Source organism: Theropithecus gelada, chromosome 7a (genome assembly GCF_003255815.1).
Source record: "Theropithecus gelada isolate Dixy chromosome 7a, Tgel_1.0, whole genome shotgun sequence".
NCBI lineage: Eukaryota > Metazoa > Chordata > Mammalia > Primates > Cercopithecidae > Theropithecus > Theropithecus gelada.
This window is the reverse complement of record NC_037674.1, coordinates 17,109,992-17,124,275: the sequence shown is the minus strand read 5'-3', so window position 1 is coordinate 17,124,275 and position 14,284 is coordinate 17,109,992. Positions and strand designations below refer to the sequence as shown.

Below are 14,284 nucleotides of genomic sequence, written 5' to 3'. Positions count from 1 at the left end.
GACAGTAAAATCAACCCTTCCTCTTCCTCCTCAGACTACTCTATGTGAAGACAGTGAGTATGAAGACCTTTATGATGATCCACTAATGAACAATAACAACACTTTCTTTCCCTTATTTTCTTAGTAACATTTTCTTTTCCACAGCTCACTTTATTGTAAGAATATAGTACCTACTATATATAACATACAAATATGTGTTGACTGTTTACGTTATTGGTAAGGCTTCCAGTCAACAGTACACTATTGTTCAGTTTTAGGGGAGCTGAAAGTTACATGCAGAATTTTGACTGCGTGGAGATCAGCGGCCCTAACTCTTGCCTTTTTCAGGTTTTGTTGTTGTTTTTCAGATGGAGTCTTGCTCTGTCATCCAGGCTGGAATGCAGTGGTACAATCTCAGCTCACCACAACCTCCGCCTCCCAGGTTCAAGCGATTCTCCTGCCTCAGCCTCCCGAGTAGCTGGGATCATAGGCATGAGCCACCACACAGGGTTAATTTTTTGTATTTTTAGTAGAGACGGGGTTTCACCATGTTGGCCAGGCTGGTCTCAAAACTCCCGACCTCAGGTGATCTACGCGCCTCAGCCTCCCAAAGTGCTGGGATTACAAGTGTGAGCCACCGCGCCCAGCCTACCCTTGCCTATTCCATCACAGGCCAGAAACAAACAGTTTTACGCTATAATAGCTCTGCTACAGAGACCATATTCAGTAGCATCGTAGTATAGGATTTTTCTTCAATCTAATGGACTAGTAGGATATATGGATTTGATAATAAGACTTGCTTAAGCCATTAACACAATGAATAACTTCCTACTTTTACCTACCAGTCTTCAGTCATATTATATCAACTGTTACTTTAAATCTTAAACTTTACTGATATTATTGTGCATTTTTAAATTTGCTTTTAAAAGCTTTTCCTCACGTTTTCCTACTAATAATATATACTGCTTATCTTGACTATTAATATTCTACAATACAGGAGCAGTATCTTTTAAAACTTTTTCCAAGTCATGTAAAAAAGCCCATCTTTCTATGATCTTCTTGAAGAGAAGATGGCTGTTTTTTAAAATTACTACTACTCATTTCTACTTTTAAGACATTTTTAAAGTGCCAGCACTGATTAAACCAGAAAGGAAGATGTCTTATAAACGTATTACTGAAAGCAAAATGATTCACAAAATATCAACCAAAAATTTAGTTGAAACACATCATCTTTACATGCGACTTTGGTAACTCATAATGAAAGATTAAATTCCAAACTTACCACGGGATTGGGTCTGGGAATGTATGACCGTGCAGATTTAATTCCAGTGAGCAGTTTGCCCTTCACAGTAGGAGATAAAACTTCTGGCTGAGGCAATAACAATGGTTTCATAGGCTCAATGACAGAAGGTGTGGGGATATAAACTGGTTCTGGATCTACTTCACCTTCTACTTTTACCCATAATGGGTAATGTCGAACAGGCTGTTCAGGCTCTGTTTCACATATAGCTTAACAAAAAAGAAGGGTAAGATTTTAGGTGCTTTTCGCAACAAACGATCAATACTGAGGCACTGACAAAACAAAATATGCTCCTTCACAAAAGGCAGTAACTCATTAAAACAATCAAGTAGATACCCCCCTCAAAAAAAGGGCATTTAGTTGCATTCATATACTTTTAATTTATTCATCTATAAATATTTGTTGAACACCAGCCATCAACCAGATACCGTTTTAGGCACTAGAATGAACACAGCTATGAATAAAACAAAGTTCTTGCCCTCAGAGTTTAAAATCAAGTAGGAGAAGACAAACCCATAAATATATAGTATCAAGTAATGGTAAGCCATGTAGAAAAACAGAGCAAGGTAATTAAGGAATGAAGAATTAAAAGGCGGATGCTATTATATTTAGCAGAGTCAGACAAGATCTTACTGAAAAAAAAAATTTTTTTTTTTTTTTTTTTTTTTTTTGAGACAGTCTTGTTCTGTCACCCAGAGTGGAGTGCAGTGGCGCGATCTTGGCTCACGGCAACCTCTGCCTCCCAGGTTCAGGAGATTCTCATGCCTCAGCCACCTGAGTAGCTGGGATTACAGGCATACACCACCACACCTGGCTAATTTTTATATTTTAGTAGAGATGGGGTTTTGTCATGTTGGCCAGGCTGGTCTCAAACTCCTGGCCTTAAGTGATCTGCCCATCTTGGCCTCCCAAAGTGCCAGATTACAGTTGTGAGCCACCAATATTCATTTATGCATTCAAATATTTGAATTTCTACTACATATCAGACTTTGCAGATACAACAATGAATAAAACTGACAAAAATCCTTGCCCTCAGGTAGCTTTTGGGGGAAGTTTACGAGACAGGCAATGTGACGAATAAGGAAAATGTGTTGGAATATGGTTAGGTACTTAAGAGAAAAAAAAGGAAAGGAAATAGGTAGCATGTATAGTAAGTATGTACAAGTATGTCTTTTGAGGTTTGCCCTCCCAGTGAAAGTGGTATTAAGAGGTTCTACCACACATTTAGTAAAAACTTTCTTATTCAGTGTAGTTAATTGTTTTATACACATATTAATTATAAGACAAAAACAAAAGCACCTTTAGGGCAAGCAAGACGTCTTGGACTTCTATCAATAATCTTTTAAAGATTTTCTAAGCCTTCATAAACTAAGCATTATACTAAGCAAAGGTCCCTTTTCATCTTTTCCTTTTGAAATAATAGCTACAAAATACACAGTACAGTACTTCAAAAAAAACAAAAACCAAAAAACCTCTTAAGATGCCAAGAATGATTATTCATATTTCTCTTAATCTCTCACAGGCAAAGACAATTTTAAAATTTCAACTGTGAATACGTAGGAAATGGTTAATCTGTCACCAGAATGGGAAAAAACGAGAAATGGAGCTTCCAATAAACAGAGGAGTTCATAAAAGGAGCTAGCTGAGAGGGGTAGAGTTCAGTTCTGTTTACAAGATGTCTTAAATTGGAAGGACAACAACATACTAAAAATAGGGTAGGGAGCCAGGTGCAGTAGCTCACACCTATAATCCCAATACAGAAGCCAAGGTCGGAGGATCTCTTGAGGCCAGGAGTCCAAAACCAGACTGGGCAACATAGCAAGACCCTGTCTCTACAGAATATAAAAAGCTTTAGCTGGGCATGGTGGCATGCACCTGTAGTCCTAGCTACTCCAGAGGCTAAGATGGAAGGATCGCTTGAGCCAGGGAGATCAATGATACAGTACAGTTAGCTATGATCAAGACACAGCACTCCAGCCTGGGTGACAGAGCAAGACCCTCTCAAAAATATATGTAAATAAATAAAATAGTATGGGAATTAAAAATCAGGACTATCATTGGCAGAGACTAGTAGAATTGAAGCCATGAAAACAGACTCCTCACAAAGGCAAGAAGAAGATACTGATCCCTCACACTCACTGGCCCACTGTTCACTTGATTCCTTTTTACAGCCTGAGATTCAAGATACAGCACCTCTTCATTCCCCCTTATAATGACACTAGAGATTCCCCTACTCTTTCCCTGAAACTCAGGGAAAAAACAACACAACACTCAGCAGGAAAAGGTGGAATTAAGGGAAGAACCTCAGTAGCACATATTCATTGACAGGAGCCAAGAATGGAAAACAGTTTTAACAAAGAAATGGTCTCCTCATTTCTATTGAAATGCCTCTTAATATATATTACCTTCCCCAAATCCCCTAGCTTTATCACTCTGTCTTCTGGCTTCTCAGTAAGCCTTTTGTTGATGACACTTAAAACATTACAGGAATTTAGTTACTTGTGGGACTTAAAATTACAATAAATATGTATCTTTTCACCACACACTCATTTTATCAAATTGACAGTAACCTCTTAGAGAGATGGATTTGTTTTAATTGCCTTATTCCATGTCCTCACTCTTAGCAGTGTCCATAGTAGTTGCACCATAAATGAATAGCATTACACTTAGAAGACCTACAAGAACTGCCATGCTAATACAGCACACTAACACACCATGCTCCTCTTCCTCTGATTTCTGTAGGCATTTTGAGTATCTTTATAATGAAATATAACATTTATTTAAAAAGTACATAAACAATATACAGCTCAATACATATTAAGAACTATACATCCACATAAACACAATACAAGAAATAGAACAGTGCTATCAATTCCAGAACCCTTTCTCAATCAGTCCCTCCCCTTCCTATAAAAAAAGGATTCACTTAATGATAGTTATTTTTTTTAATAAAAAATGTTATCAATTTAAATATATTAATTCATTAATATAAATTATCTCATTTAATCTGTTATATGTAAAATTACACAAATATTCATATCTAAATCAAATTTCTATCTCTAATCCCTAATATGTATTTTATACATATGGACATATTTACTAATTACAACATTATAATGTCACCAGAATTTAAACATTAAGTTTTCTTTTTTTTTTTTTTTGAGACAGGGTCTCACTCTGTCATCCAGACTGCAGTGCAGTGGCATGATTTCAGTTCACTGCAACCTCTGCCTCCCAGGCTCAAGTGATCCTCCCACCTCAGCCGGGAGCAGCTCGGACTACAGGTGCATGCCACCATACCAGGCTAATTTTTTGTATTCTTGGTAGAGACCGGGTTTCGCCATGTTGCCCAGGCTGGTCATGAACTCCTGAGCTCAGATGATTCACCAGTCTCGGCCTCCCGAAGTGCTGGGATTGCAGGCATGAGCCACCATGCATGGCCAGGTACATTCTTTATCAAAGTTGTTTGAATTATTCTAAGTCCTTTGTTTTTCATAAAAATTTTAGAAACTTGCCAATTTCTATCCCCCAGAAGCCTATTAAGATTTCGATTGGAATAGCATCAGCAGATCTACAGGCCAATTTGTGAAAAGTATCTTACCAAGAGTGTCTTCTGATAAATACAAACAATATATTTTTCCATTTATTTAGGCCTCTTAACATCACTCTCAGCAATGTCTTGTAGTTTTTAGTATATAGGTTTTAGGCATCTTTTATCAAAGTTATCCTTAAGTGTCTCTTCTCTTTGGATGCTATTTTAAATGGTTTTTTTTAATCTCAATTTATCTCAATTTCCAATTGTTCATTGTTTATATGTACAAACATGGTGCATACTGATAATGTATGCTGCAACCTCATTAAAATGACTTACAGTTCTAGTAGCTTATTTTGTAGATTCCCTAGGATTTTCCTATCCACGAATAAAGCCAATTTTTACTTCCTCCTTTCCAATCTGGACACCTCTCTCTTTATCATGCCTTACTGCACCAGCTAGGACCTCCTGTGTATAAAGTTAAACAGAAGTGGTAAAAGTGGGCATTCTTCTTCATTCCCAGTCTTTGGGAGAGAACAATAAGTCTTTTATCATTAATATGTCAATTGTAATATTTTTCAAAGATTCTTTTATCCAGTTGAGAAAATTCCTTTCTATTCCTAGAGTGCTGAGAATTTTTACCAGAAACGAATTTTGTCAATCTTTCAAAAATATCTCTTAATCAGGTGGAGTCTGAACACACCAGAAATTTGTCATTGCCACCTCAACCAAAATTAGCATCAGCAATGTAAAAATCCCAAAACATCTTATTGATGCTCACTTCAAGAAGCAGCTCCAGAAGCCCAGACACCAGGAAGGTGAGATCTCTGACACAGAAAAAGAGAACTACAAGACTACAGAGCAGTGCAAGATTGATGAGAAAGTTGTGGACTCACAAATTGTACAAAAAATCAAAGCTATTCCTCAGCTCCAGGGCTACCTGTGATCTGTGTTTGCCCTGACAAATGGAATTTATCCTCACAAACTGGTGTTTTAAATTTCTTAAGAACCTAATTAGATAATACTACATATATCTATACTACATAAATACACTATATATATGTATATATAGTGTGATAGATTGATCTTGAGATGATTATATAGTTTTATTTTTAAATCCATTGTAATGGCAAAGTATAATGATTAATTTTTCGAATGTTAAACAAATCCTACACTTCTAGGATACACCCCACTTAGCCATGATGCAGTATCCTTTAAATATGTTGTTGGATCTGAGTTGCTAAACTTTTATTTAGAAATTTTACATCTATGTTCATAAGGGTTATCAGTCTACAGTTTTCTTATAAAGTCTTTTTATGGATTGAATATCAGGGTAATGCTAGTCTCACAAGATGATACCATTTTATGGAAGACTGTATCATATGGGATTTAGTCTTTAATGTTTTGTAGAATTCAACAGTGAAGCAACTCAGACCAGAATTATTATTGCAGTGTTTTCCACTACAAGTTCAATTCTTTAATAAGTATAAGGCTAAACAGTCATCTATTTCTTCTTGAGTGAGTTTTATACCTTATGTCTTTTAAAAGAGTTTCGCCATTTCATTTGAGTTGTCCAATTTACTGGCATAAAGTTGTTCACAATATTGCCATATCATCCTTTCAATGTCTGAAGTCACCTTTCATTCCTAATACTGGTAATTAGTATATTCTCTTTATTCCTCAGTCTGGCTACAAGTACCAATTTTATTGATTTTTTTCTTTATATAGTTAATTTATAGGTATATAAAGTGGGCTAAGAAAACAGAAATGTCAGGTTTTATTCTTTCCCTTGGTACTACCCACAATAGCTAGGCACAGTACCTCTGCACGGCCAGCAGTATTTTTTGACAAACCAAAGGATAAGCAGGTGATAAAAGTAAAGGCCAAATGGGTCTACAACAAGGAGGCAGAATTAAAATTTCAGAAATTATAATCTTACAAGGCAGAAAAAGCATGAGAACTTGGCAGTACCCTACAACTCACTTAGTATCTTTATGACGACCTTGGAGAACAAGTCACTAAGCACTCAATTAGCTCATTTGTAAAACGGAGAATGAAGCCTCCTTATCATATAAGGTTGCAGGTTTAAATGATAGAACCCTCACAGAGTGTCATGCATAAGAGGGTCCAATAATGTTAACCATTTTTTTTCCAGCAATGGATTGAACCATTACAAAAAAAATTTTAAGTCTGTTACAATGACCAAAAAAAGTATTAAATGCCAAGATTTTATGCATTGAGAATACTGATTTTATTTATATATTAACCACATAACAAAAACACACAAAAAAATTAAAACTGTGCTAAAGAATATAAAAATAAACAAGTCTTCCATCATAACCAGTGTTGCAGTGACCACAAGTGACTACTTTTAACCATTTATGTTTATTTTTAGTCATTACACTCAATCATTCTAAATAAAATGCTTATACCTCAATTTCACAACTTACTTTTTTTCCCCTCAGTTTCCACCTATCTTTTTGAAAAACATACTAAAGGATTTCAACTTTTCCAGCTTTTATATTTTTTTCCTTGTCCATTTTTGGTATCAGCAACATGTTTACCTGTAAGAACTCTTTCCTATTTCTACTCCTTTTACATATCAGTTGTTAACAAAAATATCATCCCTCCTTTTTCATCCTTCCCTAACAGCACAAGAAAACTGATGGCTCCTAGATAGGGAATAGCAAGCTTTGCTTTTTATAATGAACTGTAACAGTAAGAAAACCAAAAAATACTTTGATAATTGGCTATCGGTGTTTAATTATAGTCAAGGATAGGACAAAGGATGAAGACAATAATCAAAAAGCAGTAAAGCCTAACAGGTAAGCAGTATTCCTGCTTATGTGGGCTTCTGTATCTTATTTTTGTTGCTTTGAAATGGAAATGCGTTGTCATAAGCATAAGAAGGGAGTAAACTCAGTAAGGAGATATGGATAGAACTAAACTAATAAATCTACACTATGCTGCATTTTAAACCTTTGAATTCTTATTTACACAAAGATCATTTAGGTATATAAATACACTATATCTCACTTAAATGCTAAAATAGAAATAAGAATAGCCTGGCACTGGTCACAAAACAGGAGAGGCCAGAAAGAGATCCAGGCATTAATATATTTTAATTTATTTTATTACAGGTGACATTTTAATTCAGTAGGAAAAGTATATTTCTCAATAAGTGATGGTACAATTGGCTAGGCATTTGGGGGAAATGTGATTCCCTACTACAAATCTCACATAAAATAAATTCAGATATATTAACAACTTATTTTTTTAGTCCAAAAAAGTACTAGAAGAAATATAATTAAATATTTTTATAATCTCAAGGTAGAGAAAGACTTTCTACGCAAGACTTCAAAGACAGAAACCAAGCACTTTGGGAGGCCGATGTGGGCGGATCATAAAGTCAGGAGCTCAAGACCAGCCTGGCCAATATAGTGAAACCCCATCTCTACGAAAAATACAAAAATTAGTAAGGTGTGGTGGTGCACGCCTGTAGTCCCAGCCACTTGGGAGGCTGAGGCAGAAGAATTGCTTGAAACCGGGAGAGCAGAGGCTGCAGTGAGCCGAGATCACGCCACTGCACTCCAGAGAGACTCTGTCTCAAAAAAAAAAAAAAAAGAAAGAAACCATAAAAAGACTGCCAAGTTTAACTATCACTGTTTTTTCACTGGCGGTGGTGGGCAGTGGGGGAGGGAAACTTGAACAAAATGAAAATGTAAATTACAAAATTACAACCTAGAAAAAATAAAGCTTCTGCAAACTAAAGGAAAAAAACATACTCCAAAAAAAGTTAGCAAAGAATTCAAAAAGGCAATTTATAGAAAAAAAGTTTATGATAAATGGTCAATACACCTATCACAGAAGAAATACAAATCTAAAACAATACCAATTTCTGCCTATCCATATGACAGTTTTAAAAGTTTTAAAATATTCAGTGTTAGAATAGAAAACTAACTGGGTACAGTGGCTCATGCCTATAATCCTAGCACTTTGGGAAGCTGATGCAGGAAGACTGCTCAGGAGTTCATAGACCAGCCTAGGCAACATGGTGAAACCCCGTCTCTACTAAAATGCAAAAAAATTAGCTGGGCACCTATAATCGCAGCTACTCAGGAGGCTGGCGCAGGAGAACCACTTGAATCCAGGAGGCGGAGGATGCAGTGACCTGAGATCATGCCACTGCACTCCAGCCTGGGCAACAGAGCTAGACTCCGTCTCAAAAAAAAAAAAAAAAGAGAACAGAAAACTGGCACCAGCCAGTATCCGACTACTGGCATATGTCTAAAGTTGGTACAACTCTAATGACATCTACAAATGTTTAACATGTACGCACTGTCACAACAATTCCACCTTTAATAGCCTATCCTGAACATGGATGTTCATCACCATACAGTTTATAATAAAGAAAACCCAAAAAGGCTAACTATCCAACCAAAGGGATTGTAACAACATGAAGCCATTAAAACTAACATTATAAATTAGATCTACAATTGTTGACGTGGAAAGCAGAACATGACCTTATGATGGAACATACACTGAAATATTAATCATCATCTCTGATTGAAATGAGTACAGAGCAACAGGAAATATAAATATAAATTGCCAAAAAAGGAGTATTAATCCCCTGATAAACTAAGAAACCTGTTTCAATTATGTGGTAAAATCATTTCAATACATTTGAACAAAATACAAAGATGTAACAGAAATGAAAAAAATCAATAATGAAATAATATATAACTTGGGTCTACATCTACATCATATTTTATCCTCTCCCACCAAAAAAATCCCCAATTTTCAACACAGTACATGATGTTCAGCTTTACTACACCCCTACTTTGTCCCCAAATCTTCAACCATGACCAGAGGGTCTTTTTGCAAACTTCTCCTTTTAGAAAACATGATGCATTATATGGATCATCTGTAGTCTTTCCAAGGAACATACGTGTGTCTGTGGTGTGCGCGCACATGCACACAATCCAGAAAATGGAAGAAACTCAAAGGTCAAGGGCATTTTAGAAAACCAAGTAACAGTATGATTTCAATTTAGCACAAAAAAGCAATTTTCAGAGAACAATTCAACCTAAAAAAGGTGTGTGTGTGTGTGCATCTAGACAGCCAGTCAGAAAGAGCATGTAAGGATAATAAGTCTCAAAACTCTTATTGGATAATTGATTGGGATTAAGGTAGACTGTATTATTCTAAAATAACCATACTTTTCCAAAAACTGATACGGCAGAATTTTAACTCTCAATGAATACTCACTGTATTCTAGCTTCTTTCTCTTCTTTTTCTCTTTCAACTGTTCCTCCTCCTCCCTGATTCCTTCTTCTTCTTCCCTTGCCTCCTCTCCCAAAGTATCATAAAATACTGGATCTCGAGGATGAGCAGCCTTCCTCTGAAAATGCTTAGTTTTGGATCCTCCTTTAACAAGTACAACTTTTCTTTTCAAACAAGTACAACCAAACATGCAATCTGGTCGGCGGCAGTGAGCAGGCTGGCGCTTCTCCAAAGCTAGACTGGAACATACACAACCCAGTCGACAGAAGTCATTGTTGCAGGGAGGGGCTCGTTTCCTTATAATTGTGTGGATAGGTTTAGTTTTGAGGGATGCCTAAAGTCAAAGTAGAAAATTGTAATTCCACTAAACCATCCCCCCACACCCCCAACAATTTATGGTCATATACTGGACTACATTACTCTCTGACTTTAAGTACTAACAGCACAGGATTAATGCAGATTCAAAGGACAGAACATGAATATAACCAGGGCTCTAAACAATCTGCCATTCTAATGTTTAGTACAGACAATTATCAGCAAAACGATCAAGGATGGGTTTATTTTCAATATAAATTACACATAATGTTCTAAGGCAAAGATTAACAAAGGGTGAGACCCATGGGCCAAATCCAGCCTGTGTCATAAAGTTTCACTGGAACGCAGCCAGGTTAATTCATACACATACCGTCTGAAGAACTACAACAGCAGAGTTCGGTAACTGCTACAGGGTGTATGGTCTGCAAAGCCTTAAATATTTACTATTTGGCCCTTTACCAGAAAAAGTTTGCTGGTCCCTATTCTAAGGTAATTAATAAAAAAAAGAATAGGACAATACACAAATAAAAGTCTTTATGAAGGATTAATAACGAATAAAACAATCTGCATTTAGTTCCAACATCTGATGATCTTTAGTTCCAGAATTCAGTCACAGAATTACAAAATGGAAAGTAAAAAAATTAATGGAAAGGCCAGGCACAGTAGCTCACACTTGTAATCCTATCACTTTGGGAGACCGAGGAAGGGCAGATAGCTTGAGCCCAGGAGTTTGAGACCAGCCTGGATAACGTGGCAAAATCCGATTTGTATTTTTAATATAATAAAAAAATTAGCCAGGCATGGTAGTGCGCATCTATATGCCCCAGCTACTCAGGAGGCTGAGGTGGGAGGATCGCAGTAAGCTGTGATCATGCCACTGAACTCCAGCCTGGGTACACATGCATCAGAGGCTGCTAAGATAGGTATATCATCAATAGATCAAAAATTCCTTCCTGCATCCCTTGCCATAAAATTCTTAAAATATAAAAATAAAAATAAATAAGTGAAAAAGTGTTAATACAAAATTTCACAAAAGATAAAGGTTTTTCTCCATAGGTTCTTAATTTTTAATTTCCTGGGATTTAGTATCTTTTAAAAGTGTAATTTTCAGGCCAGGCGTGGTGACTCATGCCTGTAATCCCAGCACTTTGGGAGGCGGGACAGGTGGATCACCTAAGGTCAGGAGCTCCAGACCAGTCTAGCTAACATGGCAAAAACCCGTCTCTACTAAAAACACAAAAATTAGCCAGGTGCAGTGACATGTGTCTATAGTACCAGCTACTCGGGAGGCTGAGGCAGGAGAATTATTTGAACCCAGGAGGCAGAGGTTGCAGTGAGCTGAGATCCTGCCACTGCACTCCAGCCTGGGCAGTAGACCAAGACTCCATCTCAAAAAAAAAAAAAAAAAAAAAAAGGCACGATTTTCAAAGTTGTTTTAACAAGATCAGCAAATGTACTTGCCCATATGTTGGAAAATGAAATTAAGAAATTTTCAGAATGGTCAGCCTTTAGACAGCAGAGAGGTTATTCAAAAGTACAATTGTACTGTCTCCCTCTGCTGGCAGGAGGAATCTACACCTGAGTGTCTAGTTGGTAAAGAACAAACAGGGAAGACGTAGCCTTAGTTCCCATGAAGGTTCTAAATGCTAAAAACTAGCTGATCATCCTGCCAAAAACTACCGTTCCCATTTCCCCTCACCAACCTCACTCTTTCTAGCCAAGCACTAATATACCTCCAGAAAACAGTAGCTACTTACTTGAGCTGTAAGTAGAGTTGTTAAGGATACATCTGCTCGCTCTTCTGTGATATACGTCCTCGGTTTTCCTTCCCAAAGTGCACAGTCTTCCAGGTCCATTAGCTTCACCTGAGATTTAGACAAGCCTGGAGGACGACTTCCCTGTTGCTGCTGCTGCTGCTGCTGCTGCTGCTGTGCCTGCCGCAAACTAATCTGCTTTGGAAACACATTTTCATCTAAAGTTGGCACAACAAAGTTATTCGCCTGATTTTCTGAGATGATGCCTGAAGAATTCTTGGTAACCTTATCTCCCAGAATCATATGAGAGTATTTCTGCTTTGGTGAAACAGGGTATGGTAAAATGGACTTGTAAGATGATTTAGTTCGGCCACTGAAAGTTGCCTGTCTGTTTTGAGACTTTGCCTTTCGAGAGGCAGGGGGTACAGAATGAGGTTTCAAAGAGTAAGAGGTAGAAGGGGAAATAGTAGATTGCTTCTTTAGTACACTATCAAGTGTTCGTACATAGCTGGTACTCTTAGTGGGAAGCTGGTACACCACAGGAGATGTGGGAGCATTAGAAGAGAAACCCATGCTTGTTTCCATCAGCTTGCCTTCATTTTCCAAGTATTCATCTAGCTTATCACTACAGAAAGCAGAACGATTTTTCAGTGAACTTTCTGAATTTCCACCTAGAAATAAGAAAACACAAAATGCTTAAAGAAATCTAGGGCAGATTTATGAATCTCCACAAAAACACTAAAAAGGCCAAGAATATTGAGCTACAAAATACTGAATCTTCAAAACTATCCCTTAGCGGGCACAGTGACTCACACCTATAATCCCAGCACTTTGGCAGGAAGAAGCAAAAGGATCACTAGAGGCCAAGAGTTCAAGACTAGCCTAAGCAACAAAGGACCCTGTCTCTAAAAAATTTTTTTAAATAAAAACATTAATAAATAAACCATCCCTCCTCAGAAAGAAAAGATAAATAAAACCAAGTGAAGAGAATGAGTCTCAGACACTACTGACATTAAAATCTATTCTCTAGTCTTGGGCACTAAAAACATTAAAATCCTTGCCGGGCACGGTGGCTCACGCCTGTAATCCCAGCACTTTGGGAGGCCAAGGCAGGCGGATCACGAGGTCAGGAGATGGAGACCATCCTGGCTAACATGGTGAAACCCTGTCTCACTAAAAATACAAAAAAATTAGCCAGGCATGGTGGCTGGCGCCTGTAGTGACAGCTACTCAGGAGGCTGAGGCAGAAAAATGATGTGAACCCAGGAGGCGGAGTTTGCAGTGAGCCGAGATCGCACCACTGCACTCCAGGCTGGGCAACAGAGCAAGACTGTCTCAAACAAACAAACAAAAAATTAAAATCCATTCTCTACAATTATGTCTTACCCTAAAATTACCACATTATATTATTTATTGAGGCACTACTTTTTACAAAGTGCTAACAATGTATTTAACCTAAGAATCATCAATCTTTGACAATCTTTGACCTGATTAAAGAGACCAAAGATAAGTAAAAACATAACAGGGAGTCTGTGTGCCGTGGCTTACTCCTGCAATCCCAGCACTTTGGGAGGCCGAGGCAGGCAGATCACCTGAGGTTGGGAGTTCGAGACCAGCCTGACCAACATGGAGAAAACCCGTTATCTACTAAAATACAAAATTAGCTGAGCGTGGTGGCACATGCCTGTAATCCCAGATACTCGGGAGGCTAAGGCAGGAGAATCACTTGAACCCGGGAGGCGGAGGTTGTGGTGAACCGAGATCACACTATTGTACTCCAATCTGGGCACAAAAGTGAAACTCCATCTCTTATTTAAAAAAAAAAAAAAAAAAACACCACATAACAGGAGGAAAAAAAAAAAAAAAAATCAAAGCAGGCCTCAATAGAATGCCAAAAGATTATTTGTAATAGTGAGGTTGGGCACAGGGGCTCATGCCTATAATCCCGGCACTTAGTGAGGTCAAGGTGGGTGGATTTCTTGAGCTCAGGAGTTTAAGACCAGGCTGGGCAACATGGCAAACCCCAGCTCTACAAAAACTTAGCCAGGCATGGGGGCACACACCTGTGGTCACAGCTATTCTGGAGGCTGAGCAGGGAGAATCACCTGAGCCCAGGAGGTC

General features: G+C 37.7%; 1 protein-coding gene across 3 annotated transcripts in view; it reads right to left on the bottom strand.

Moving 5' to 3' along the window:
• The window catches only part of MGA (MGA, MAX dimerization protein), a 106,776-nt gene that overhangs the window by 41,584 nt on the left and 50,908 nt on the right, over positions 1-14,284 (bottom strand). For all 3 annotated transcript variants that reach the window (XM_025390742.1, XM_025390744.1, XM_025390743.1), the window contains exons 8-10: positions 12,167-12,834; positions 10,080-10,428; positions 1,262-1,488 (exon numbers count right to left, since the gene is read on the bottom strand). In XM_025390742.1, coding sequence (XP_025246527.1) covers positions 1,262-1,488; positions 10,080-10,428; positions 12,167-12,834 — 1,244 coding nt within the window. The remainder of the gene's footprint in view (positions 1-1,261; positions 1,489-10,079; positions 10,429-12,166; positions 12,835-14,284) is intronic.